This window comes from Pinus tabuliformis, chromosome J (assembly GCF_031772625.1).
Source record: "Pinus tabuliformis cultivar Carrire ecotype Pingquan chromosome J, CPIR1, whole genome shotgun sequence".
Taxonomy (NCBI): Eukaryota; Viridiplantae; Streptophyta; class Pinopsida; order Pinales; family Pinaceae; genus Pinus; species Pinus tabuliformis.
Genome location: NC_142295.1, coordinates 69389430 through 69402400, shown reverse-complemented (window position 1 = coordinate 69402400; position 12971 = coordinate 69389430). Strand labels below are relative to the sequence as shown.

Sequence of the window (12971 nt, the reverse complement as noted above, 5' to 3'; positions counted from 1 at the left end):
ACTTTTCATTAAAATTTTGGGATACAATTTCAAGTAAAATCGTGATTTTGTATGGTTTAAAACACAGTTTTGAATGTATAAATAGATTCGACCTTGTGAAAAATTTCTAAAACATTGAAATTTTACAAATTAAACAACATAAATTTAAATTTTCAAAAATCTCTGTAAAATTTTGGTTAAAATTAACCAGAAAAACCATTTCATCTATTAATTACACTACTTATTTATAATATTATGATCTAAAATAATTACTATCACTCATTTACCTTCTCATCATTTTAGATACAGAAACTTAACTATTTTATCTTAAAAATAAAAAATATCTAAATTATCTCAAATAAATCAAATTTTAATAACCAAAATTTCTAACAATCCAATTAAATTATAACATTTAAATATATATACATTTTCCAACTTATTCCAATCACATACATAGTGACGATGCTTCAAATTTCAACAAAACTACGTAAAACTGAAAGATCACATGCACAGCGAACCCATAAATAACATATAAAAAGCTTTAAAAGCTGACACAAACAGTGATGACAAGGCTACAAAACCAATACCATCAGTGCTTTGGTTATTCACCTTATTACAAAACTTATTCTTTGAGAAGTGAGTTCTCTTTGTTGGGGAGAGAGAGTCAATATCATGTCAAAAAGTTCACTTTTTGTTGGTCAAAAAGAATCTAGACTGTGGGAGATGTCACTTCATGGATTCAGGTGGAATCCCTTGTGAACAAACAAGTATAATTATTATTATAATAATAACAAGGGGAGGGAATGGAAGCTCTATGCACATTTGAAATGTTCCGAGAGTAAAACAACTACCCAAACCCCAAATTCCCCCCACCAAAACGCAAAATGCCATTTAAAATGCAAATAATTTTCACTAATCTCACTCGTTGGGAATCACAGTTAGCATTATGTGTCAGTGCCAATTCCAAGGACACGACCGGCATTGAATTTATTCGTGCCATCGATGGACAACCAGAAGAAGAACCCCCTGGTGTTATAATAACGCCACGTCAAGCCGAGGGATGCAGAAGGTATAACCAAGGTTTCAATGGCGTATAACATTCTCTGCTGGAAATGAGGATTTACTTCTCAGAAATGACAACGAAATTTTGAGGTATGAGCGAGTTTTCTTGAAAAGAATTTGTTTTTACTTAAAAAAAAAGGCTTATTTCTAAAGGTTTTTTCTGTTGAAAAATCCATTAGTAAATGGTGTTTGTTAAATGCCAGAGGTTTCAAGACTCAAATTTTGTGGGGTTATGCTGGAACCCTTGTGGGTAGTGTTTAATTTCTGTCTAATGTGGTTGAAGGGCAGAGAGCTGCCTCAGTCATTGAGATATTGCAATCTTTGGAATCTTGAAATGGTTAAAGTAGGGCAAAGCCTGAAAGAACGAGTTCAAGAGTTGAGAAATTAGGTAGAGAGAGAAGGAACGGTGTTAAAGATTTGAGAAATTAGGAAAGGGAAATAATGGGCAGAGAGTGAAGAAATTAATGTCGGGATCAAGAAATGAGGGTAAAGATGGAAGAGTTTTGGTGCAGAAAAGGACAAAGATTGGGGAAATTTGGGCAGCACGTAGAGTAGGACAAAGATTGAGGAAATTTGGGCAGCAAAAGGAAAATAAGGACAAAGATGGAGGCTGACAAAGATTGAGGGGATTAGGGGAGCAGATGGGAAATAAGGGAGAAAATAAAGGATATTAGGACAGGAGATGGAAGATAAGGGCAAAAATCCTGGGCATTAGGACAGAGAATGAGAAGCAAGGGAAACGATTAATGCAATGCATTTAGAAGCTTGAGCATGCGGTTAATGGTTGAATAAACTGGGCAGAAGCTGATAGATCTAGTATAATAAGAAATAGATTCAAGCAGCACTTAAAAGATTAGGGGAAAGAGAAGAAATAGATTCAAGCAGCAATTGAAAGATTAGGGGATAGAATGGGTGAGTCTGTGAAGAAGATGTGGAAAATGAATAAAATAATAAGAGTGTTATGAAATGTTGGAAGAGACAGGTTATGGTTCAATGTGGTTGTTGTGTGGGAACAACCTCAATCAGCTGAAATTTTCAGAGAATGCACTACAGAGGTAACTCTTGGACAGTCGAGCGGAAGAGTGTCTCGTTGCTGTGTGGAGGAAAGAAAATGAGGATAAGGAAGGATGAGCAGAGACTCTTAAGGGAGCGCAATGGTGTGATGGGGTTGCCACGGTTTTGTGGATGTAAACGAAAAAATGCAGAAGATCCTTGTGCAGAATTTGTAAGGACAGTGATTGGGGCAGAAGCTATGACTTTGAGCCCCGAAGACAACTTTAAAGGCTCCATCGAGGAGCAGAAGATTTTTACCTCATTTTTCCCTCGAGAAGTGGAACTAGAGAATTCCTCAGAGAATATAAGTGCGGAAGATGTTTTGTTGGAAGGATGTGCTCATAGTAGAGGGTTTCCAAACATTGCCATAAGAGGGAAAAATGGCTATCGCCCTGCTAGGCTTGAGGTTTGTACATTGAGGAATAGAGGGGAAATGCAGAAGCTGGTTTCACCAAAAATAGACTTTAGGGGAGGAGAATATGATGCTGGACAATATGAGTTGAAGGATCACAAGGAGCATAATTTTAGCCTTGCTGTACCCAGCAATGTTAAAATGCAAACAAATACACATGATATGTATAATGCCCCAGAAGAAATCAAGTTACTGCAGCACTGGAGTTCGGGGACACAGTCTTTTCCAGGTTGTTTTCCTACTGTTGACAAACTTGATTCTTCCAATAGGAAGAAGATGAGCCAGGACAATGAGAAGTCAGTATATTCAAGGGAGGCTGTTTTTTCCAATTACAATCAATTGGGTTCACGAGGAAATCATGAGGTTGCCGGTAAACTGCAGGTTGATGTTCGGAATTTGAAGGGAATTAATGCTCAAGAGGAACAGTACAGGAGAATAGATGGCAATATCCGATTAAGGAACTTGCATGAGGATACTGTTGATGGTTGCCTATCTGCATTTCAGGTAAAGGAAATTAATCAACATTTGGCGAATCCCAATCAACATTTGACAAGTCCCATTGTTGAATCTTCTGAAGGAAGTATGCTTTTAAGCTGTTATGTAGGTCAGCATTCTCAAGAAATCAATACAGACAATACAATTGGGGTTCATAGGGCCAATGAGAGTTCAGGGCACTGGTCTCCCTCTCTTGTTGACACCTCCTTGAAAGCAGGGTCTCTGTTAAGCTACAACCAGGTTCAAAATTTGGCTGAAACAAAGGATAGTACTATGACACTTGGATTGGCAACTAATTTGCCACATGGTAAGATTGCCTATACTAGAGAGGTGAATGACAAAAGTAATAATGCACTGGAAAAGTTCCAGAGTGCTAAGTTACCCATATTATCAAATGAGAAACAAGCTGGGAGGCAATTGCCATTACCGAAACAACGCAAGTGGCTCCGAGAGTGTGCAAAAGCTCGCCTTTTGGCTGCTGGTTGGAAAATTGAGTTGAAGCCTAGGACTGGCAGGGACTATAAAGACTCTGTATATGTTTCACCGTGGGGTTCATCTTACTGGTCTCTTCCAAAAGCGTGGCATGCCCTAAGGCAAAGTTTGGATGCAGATGCCATAAATAGTGGAAAAAAATATTGTTCAGTACAGCCACCAAACAAAAAGAGAGCTCAGGATAAAGTTGGTGATTTTTGGGCTGAATTGAAAGATTTCTTGCAGTTAGAGAGTGGAAAGCAGGACTTCGATGTATCTACAAGTGATCAGCCTAGTGGGGTGAACCCTTTAATGAGTATGGAATTTGCAGAGGATCTCAGTTTACTGAAACGGAGAAAAAAATATAGACACAAGGAGGATATAGACAGGGAAGATGAAGACATCAAACATTACATGAAAGGAGATGATGATAAACGGGACTGTCCACTTCTCGAGTCTCGACAGCTAGAAGAAAAGGGAATGGACAAAGTAGATGAACTAGGTGTAACAGATTCAGATAGGAAGGTCTGTGTTGGAAGGGATATCTCTGAAAATATATCAATGATGGGGGATCAAGGGGGCTTATATCAAAAGCTATCGAATTCTAGGGAGCTAAAAAGTATGCAGGGGAAGTTGCCAGATCTCATGGAGGGAAGAATTGTACATGCTGGTGATTTGAGGAACATATATATAAGTCTCAGAGATGATGTGAAGAAAATGGACACATGTTGGCAGTCGATAGATTCTCAGAATGAAAGGAGCATGCATGGCAATCTCTTTGAAGCTCCGCAGCAACAGAATGTGCATGCAAAGCTCTCACATGTTTCTAATCGATCTAGCCTGAGTAGAAAGATGCTTCATGCTGATAACAGAAGAAGTGTGCGTCAGAAGCTCTCAAATGGTGAGGAACAAATGAGCATACACAAAGAGATCTTGCCATCTGCTAATCAAAGGAGTGTGCATGGGAATCTCTCAAATTCTGAGGAACAAAGGGGCACATGTGAGGAGTGTTTGAAATCTGGCAACCAAAGCAGCAGTAGCAGTCATGGTAATGTCTTGGATGCTAAGAAACAGCATGGCATGTTTGGGGAGCTATTTCGTTCTGGCAGTCAAAGGAGCATACCAGCAAAACTCTCAAGTTTCAGGGATCAAAGTGGCATATATGAAGTTAGGAGCCAAAGTGACATGCATTGGAAGCCCTTGAATGGTAGGGAGCAAGCGTGCATGCATATGAAATCCTTACATGCTGCTAATCAAAGCAATGTACATGGAATGCACATCAATGTTGTGGAACAAAATAGTGTGGATGAGAAGCTTTTCCAAGCGAGTGATAAAATTAACTCACAGGTGAAGCTCTTGAATGCCGAGAAATTGCAGAGCATGGACAATAAGACATTGGATGCTAGTGATATAAACAGCAGGAAGTTGTCAAATGCTGTGGAGCAAATGATCATACTATCACATGTGGGAGAACAAAGGAGAATATATGATAAGCTGTCACATCATGGAAATCATAAGAGACTCAATGAGAAACTATTGCATGCTGATGAGCTAAAGGAAGAGTTATTCTCTCAAACAGAAACAAATGGTAAAATTCCACACCAGGAGACAAATGGAAAATCGTTGCATGATGAACTTTACAATAAAAGCATCTTGAAGAGGCTTCACATCATCCAACAGCACATTTCAGATTATAGAGATGCTCAGCTACCGTCAACCAAAAGTTTAAATGGGGGAGCAGGAAATCAGCTTGCATTACATGTGGTTAGTGAATTGGAGAAACCCAAGTACATAAATTCTAGATTGCCTCTATCAGCTGTACAATCTGACATATCAGAAGTTGGTGAAAAAGTCATAAAGCTGCATGAGCCTCAATTAGTACAAGTGGGAAGAAAGTTGGATGAATCAGGAAAAGGTAGAATATTGAATGAATTAGATTTAGGCAGCCAGTCAGAAGATCAAGTATGCCAAGCAGAGAAAAGGTATAATCAACTGGAGGCGGGTGGGCAGTGTGATAAACTTGGAGCTGATGAAAACTCTAGTGGGCCACATGAAGCTGAAGTAGTAAATTTTTTAAATGAGATACAAGTACACCAAACAGGTGTTAACAGTACTGAGCAAGAACTAAGCAGAAAGGTAAGCAGAAAGCCAGGTGAATCAGATATTGATAGTAAACTCAATAAACTACGTGAAGATGAAGAAGGCATAAATTCAATTGGGTCACAAGTAGTTAAAAATATCCATGATCTCGAAGGAAGCAGACAGTTTGACGGGCTGCAAGACCAAGAAGATGAAGCAGGAAGAAATTCTATCAGACCAAAGGTACTCACAGTCCTCAATGGTCTAGAAGGAAGCAAACAGCTTGGTGAGCTGCAAGCTGGCAAAGTGGGCGGAGGCTCAAAGTATCCACTAGTATGCATTCAAAAAAATGTCTGCAATAACCTACAGGCAGCCATAAAGTTGAATTGCTCAGAATCTAGCACAAGAGACAAAGTTTCATATGCTCCATATGTAGGGAGAAGGCCTAACAATTCACAAGTGTGGAAATCTGGAAAGAATTGGAATGGCAAAAAGCCCAACAAACTTCAAGAAGATGAATCAGGTGAAAATTCTGTTGAGGTACAAGTAGTCAGAGAGCTAAATGATCAAGAAGGACACAGACAGTTTGATGAGCCACAAACAGGCAAAGTGGGTAGAGGCTCAGATGATCCACAAGTAGGCATGCCAAAAAATCTTTGCAACATCTTACAGGCAGCCATAAAGTCGAATGGCTTGAAAGCTGGCAAAACAGACAAAATCTCTTATGCTTCTCGGATAGGGAGAAAGTCTCACAATTCAGGAATGTGTAAATATGGAGAAAAATCTAGTGACAAAAAGTCCAACAGACTATTAAACGATGAAATACACAGGAATTCTGTAGAGCCGCATGTAATTGGAAAGCTCGATGATCCAGCAGGAGGCAGGCATATTGATGAGATGCATTCAGGCAAGGTGGGCAGAGGCTCAGATGATCTACAATTAGGCATGCCAGTAAATGTCGGCAACATCTTACAGAAAACCATTAAGCAGAATGTCTCAGAAGTTGGCATCATAAACGACATGTCTTACACTCCACAAGTAGGGAGAAAACCTAATAATTCACAAATATGCACATCTGGAAAAAAGTCGAATGAGCCCAAAGCAGTTAAATCTGGAAGAAGATCTAATAAACCAACAACAGGCAATCAGTTCAATAAGCCAGAAGCAGACAAATATTCAAAAATATGCACAAAAAACAAAGTCAAGGTTGATAGGAAACCAAAATTAAAAATTGGTGACATTTTTGCTGATGATGACAATATTACATTAGCATCAATGCTCAAAAATAGAAAGTGTGCTCAGCCTTTTTCTAAGTGTTCAGTACATTTGTCTAATAAAAGTAAATGTATTTCTGAGAAAGCCGATTCGTTTACTCAAGAAAAGAATAAAAAACGCAAAGGAGGTTGTAGTTTGTCTGTTCGTACCTCCAATAGAAGGGATACTCATTCTAAAGGTGACAAAGGATTCTCCTCTACAAGTAAAAGGACTGTGCTTTCTTGGTTGATAGATACTGGTGTTGTATGTGAGAATGAATCAGTAAAATATATGGATGAAAATTTTAACGGGATAATGAAGCATGGTTGGATTACAAGGGATGGGATTCTTTGCAAGTGCTGTAGCAGGGTTCTTACAACATTGAACTTTATAGCTCATGCTGGCGGCAAAATCCCCAGGCCTTTTTCAAGTATTTGTCTCCAGTCTGGCAAGTCACTTACAGCCTGTCAAATTGAGGCATGGAATGCAGAGTACAAGTCGAGGAAAGGTGGCTGGCGTTTCATAGAGGTCGATGAGAGTGATCAAAATGATGATGCTTGTGGGCGTTGTGGTGATGGTGGGGATTTGATATGCTGTGATAAGTGCCCGTCAACATTCCATCAAGCTTGTTTGACACTAAAGGTAGAGTGTCAAGTAAAATTGTGTTTTTTGGTCTTAAAGTCCGTACTATAGTATTTTCATCAAATTTGAGAGGGCCTGGACATTGCAGACTAAATAATGCATTGTTGAATCAATTGAAGTTCCATTAATTTATGTCTGTGCTAACTTGTGTTTTAGTAAAAGAAATCACTTAAATATTATTTTGTGTGTGCATAATGCAGCTGTTCATTTATTTACTTTTACTATTTAATGATTAATAATTAAGTTTGTGGGCTCTGTTTGTTTGTTCCTTGACCCTGAGAATATCCAGTCATCCTTGTTATCATTTTTGAAACAACCCATTGATAACTAGGCTCTTTGTGAAGGGCTTTCATTTTGAAAATATTAAGCATGCAGGTAATGATCTTTGTTTTTTTCAGAATCTTCAATGACTGATTAATCAAATGTCACTTTCATTAGGAAAGAATAATAGTGACTATGCTTAGGTCATAGAACTGTATAATAGGCATAGGATCTGTTGATTTTACATTGTGATTTTAATAGGCCAGGAACTGATGTAGGACAGTCAAGGCTCCATTGTTAATTGATGGTTCATATCATCGAGATTATGCAATGCACATTGATGGCATATGCATTGTACATATAGCACAATATAATTTCTTCTTTTTTATTGATTGAAAGATTAGTAGTAGAGGATTGGTTTCACCATTCAATCACTGCCAAATGCTCTATTTGGATCATGCTATCTCTTACATTCTCTTCAGTGTTTAAATATATCAAACAACTTTATAATAAAAACTTACATTATGACTAATCATTGTAATCCACTTGTTCTTGAATGGTTTACTAATAACTGGTTAAACTTAAGCTCACTGCTTTAATTGGTCACCTGTCCTTTAATATGTAGAACATGGCCTCGATTGAGCCTTCATTAATGCTTGATTTATGTACTGTATGCCTACTCCATATTTTGCATGCCTTGATCCAAGTCTTGTGCATAATTTCTGCCCTTTTTCTGGTTTGACTGGTCAATCTAGTCTATGTGCAATATCATTGTCTTTCTATTGATCTATATAGTAATTGTACTTGAAACGTTTATCTTGTATTGATTTATATATTGGTTCATATTGTATTTCATCTGTTTATGCCCAAAACTTTGCTCATGCTGTATTTTGCTTAAAATTAAGCCGCCTACATGGCATAAAATCCTAATTAGATTTCCAGAATTGTATATTTGTTTTTTCTGGTTTTGGTTTTTGGCTACCAACGTCCCTTATATAATTTTCTAAACAATTTGTTTCTCATGGAGGTCTTTGTCTACCAGTGTCTCTTCAATCTCGGCCCAATTCATGTTTACACATTACTTTTAAATTAGTTATATTCACTGATTATTTTAAACTAGTTATATTCGTTGATTATTTTTAAACTGGTTATACTCACCAATTATTTTTAAATGAGTTATATTCACTGGTTATTTTTAACCTTAGTCGCCCTTTTGCCAGCAGCCACGTCTTTTGCCTTGAATATTTGTTAATGCGAGTGACATTTTTTTTGGATGGATTGCAATTTGTGCTGACCATTTTAAAGTATTTTTTAAACATCAAATAGTCCTCTCATGAATTAACTGTTCCTTCTCTGAAGTCCCTAGTCTGTTGATATTCTTCAACCTACTTGCATTCTACACTTGGATTTTGCTCTTTCATTTTGTTGTTAATACTTACTTTTTACTTTTATGGAGGCCTCTCTAATGCCCTCCCTCTTTTTGTATGGGCTTCTTATGATTGATGTAATCACCAGTCCTTTTGATCTAGTGTGCTATTTTGTGGACATTGTTACAAATTTCATTTCATTTATCTTTGATTTTTTAGAGTTGCATCACTACTTTTTTAGATGTTACTTCGCTAATTTCTTCCATGGATTTCGGTTGGAGGAATTGTCTAAAGCATTTTATTTATAACTATATATGTTTTCAAAACTTTTATTTGGGTTTATTTTTGGTTACCTGTAAGCGGGAAAAGGATATGGGTATGTGTTACACCATTTTCAAAATTTTACAAAATGAGGAAATGGCAATATTATAGTATATATATATCTATATTTATGAAGAGAAACTTTTTAGTTTATTTATTAGATTTTAGGAGAAGACGAAGAAAAAGAAACTAAAATTGAATACACAAGCTATATTTGCCTTTATAAAGTTAACAACTCGATGAAACTACAATAGAACAAAATATCATCTTTAGAACTTCTATAGAAGGCATTGGCATTAACAATAAGATTGGTGGATGATGACAAATAAAAGTGGAGAATCACAATCTCCTTGTCTTCAATATATCTTTCAAACAATTGTCATGACTTATAATGGTTAGGGTCTTGGCAGATAGATGAAATACCCACTAAACACCTCAATCATTGGTCCAACTTCCAACCAAAATAGAGATTTATTTAATAGCCCTCCTTTATTAAATAGAAGCTGCTGTTGGGATGATACTCAAATAGGGATCTACCTACTAAAGATCTGGCAACTATGCCCTGATCTTTATGTTTTCATGCAAATATTTTAAAAGGCCACATAATTTGCAGTGCCTGGCTGAATCTTCACAACTATGTTGCAAAATGTACATTTTTCCTTCCCCTTGGTTTCAGGCCAAGTAACTTTTCAATTTTCCAGAAAGGAAACTTATTGGAAACAGCCAAAAATGTTTTGCTAGCTGTTAATGGTTTTCATGCCATTTTTGGCCTTGGAAAACTTGTCTATGTTGGCCACACATGATGAAAAGCTAGAAAAGGAAAGCCCCAGAAGGCATTTAACGAAATACAAGGCTAATGTGGGAAAAAGAAAATACAATTGTTTTATGGAAGGAAACAAATGGATGGGAAATCTCCTGAAAGCCTGTAAGACAAGGGTATTGGTTGACTCCTGTGTTTCTTCTGCCTTATTGTTTGTGTTAAATTGTTAATCTCTCTCTCTCTCTCTGCAAGTGGGAACTTTTTCCTTTTGTGCTTTAGGCAGTTCATTTTTACATTGATGACTTTAAGTCATGTATTAGAATCCTTGATGTCACAAAATCTTCTGTCGCTTTAAAGCTTCAGAAACCCTAAGATTTGGTCATATGCAAGCAGGGAATTAAATGAAAATAATGTATAGGATCCTGATTAACAAGAAATGATAAGGTCTCAGTGGTTGGTATCTTCTATGCAACTTAGACTTAATAGAGAAGTTGCTTTGTACTTTAAGTTTAAGGGCATTTCATTTAGCACAAGTTATACTTGGTTGGATGATACTTTTTTAGAGATGAAGGACGTTTTATTACCATCTAAAGTATTATGTATCTATCTCTGCTGCTTCTATTATATCACAATTTGTCTTTTTTGGAAAAATATGTTTTATCATTGATTTTTTAAAAGTGTGTTTTGCTGTATTTTCAGGATGTTCCTGAAGGCAACTGGTACTGTCCGAACTGTACATGTGCAATTTGTGGGACAGTTAGCTATGATGAAGAAACGTCCAATATTTCAACTTTACTTACTTGTGATCAATGTGAACAGAAATGTCCGTGAACTTGTACTGTCTATCTGATCTGTGTTTTTTTGAATTTGCTTGACATATGAATTTTAGCGATGAACTTTAGCTTGATAAATATGTTGCATGGATATTAAAAACTCTGATGAGAAAGCATTACTGATGCATTAAAGTTACTGCATTTGATCTTATCCACCAGATCATGAGACGTGTCTTCATGAAAGAGTTATCCAAGCAGGAGTATCAAAGACAACAAACACCATGTTTTGTGGGCAAGATTGTGAGAAGGTCTGCTGTTATTCTTTTCTCTAAGGGAATACTTTTCTGCAATATTGGATATATCTATAAAATTGACGTCTCACATTTTGAACAGATTCTCTTGAAAATATACGCAAGGGAATGGATCTAATGAACTAATAATATAAAGATTAGATTTCAATAGGTCAAATGTATTAGCTATAGAAAATGAATGGATCTTTTAATCCTATTTTTGTTTCTGTGCTTGTATGCATATTGAAAAGCATTCTGCAAATAATTGATTCTGCTCATTTTAAGGAAATTTTGGGCTATACTCAGTGTATATTTGTATCATGTGTCTTGTAATTAGTTGCCATGCACCCTGGCACTGTCACAGCACTGTCATGTTTCATACCACCTTTTAACTGCTACTCCTTACCAATAGTGCTCTCAAAGCTGATGTCCTTAAAGATTATTTAATTGTGGCTATTTGCTGCCACTGACTTTTCAAATCTTTGTAAAATTTATCCTTTTTTATATTGTTGTGTTCCTGTTGACAAGAGAGAGGAGAGATGCTTTGAGATGTTCTTCATTAGCCAAAGTCTTCTGCATGTTTTTTTGTTAATCTTTACACAGTTAAAGAATAGGTTCTTACTCAGCATTATTTACATTCTTGGCACCTTGATAGGTTTCTGCAAGTCTGCATCAGTTCCTTGCAATTTCAAATCATATTGAAGGAGGGTTTTCATGGATGCTTTTAAAGTCTACAGATGAGAATCAAAAGACATGCTCTACTGAAAAGCTTGCACTGATGGCTGAATGCAATGTGAAGCTGGCTGTTGCCATTACTGTTATGGAAGAATGCTTTGATCCAATGCTGGATCCAAGGACAGGCATAAATATGATTCCCCATGTAGTCTATAGTTGGGGGTGAGTATTTCGCTGTAAAGCTGGGTTATATTTTACAACGTTTTCTTTGTTAGTTGTTTGTAGAGACTGACATGCCAATATTTGTTTGTTTAATTTGGTTTTAACTTTTATATGTTTGGACTCTGGAGGAAACAAGCTGATCTAGATGTTTATAGAGTGAAGATGAACATTTTATTCTATTATTGTTGATCACTTATTTTCTGGGTCACAATGTTTTAAATAATCATGCAATAATCCTTGCTGCCCCCGGAAACTTTTCTTTGTTTAGTTGATTGTTTTGGTTGCCCCAAGATGTAACCGCAATGTCTTTTTCCTTTCTTTCTAAATGTATACCATGCATCTATTCTTGTGGGTGTGATTATGTACGATTCACTGCTTCAAAACCCTTGGTTTAAGCATGGAGACTATTATTATGGCTGCAGTGGCTGGAGATCTGTGTCTGTGGTTCTTTTATAATAGTTTCTGTCAATTGTGCAATCTTTTCTCTTGTAAAACCATGACAAATGATGAAATGAGTTGATGTGCAGATCAAATTTCAGTCGCTTAAACTACCAGGGCTTTTACACTGTGGTGCTGGAGAAGGGAGATGAGCTCATTTCTGTTGCATCTATCAGGTAGTTTAGTTATTTGCCAATGGAAACCTTCTGGATCTTCTGTATTTGGTATTTTATTTGATTTCTTTTATATTGTTACTTGCTTTAGGGTGAAGAGGAATGTAACAGGAACTTATTTATTAGCAGAGTCCAGTTTTTATACCAGCAGGTTATGCTTGTACATTTATGTTACCAGATCCATGGGGTCTTGATGCTGGATCTGCATTTCAGATGCAGATACAGATACAGATCCACCCAGATC

At 36.8% G+C, this 12971-nt stretch overlaps 1 protein-coding gene across 3 annotated transcripts in view; it reads left to right on the top strand.

The window, feature by feature from the left end:
• Nucleotides 1-842: 842 nt before the first annotated feature.
• LOC149225556 (uncharacterized) overlaps nt 843-12971 on the top strand; it is a 105634-nt gene continuing 93505 nt past the window's right edge. For all 3 annotated transcript variants that reach the window (XM_089377134.1, XM_089377136.1, XM_089377135.1), the window contains exons 1-5: nt 843-7447; nt 10856-10979; nt 11149-11237; nt 11875-12116; nt 12644-12730. In XM_089377134.1, the coding sequence (XP_089233260.1) occupies nt 2084-7447; nt 10856-10979; nt 11149-11237; nt 11875-12116; nt 12644-12730 (5906 nt within the window). In that variant the 5' untranslated portion in view covers nt 843-2083. The remainder of the gene's footprint in view (nt 7448-10855; nt 10980-11148; nt 11238-11874; nt 12117-12643; nt 12731-12971) is intronic.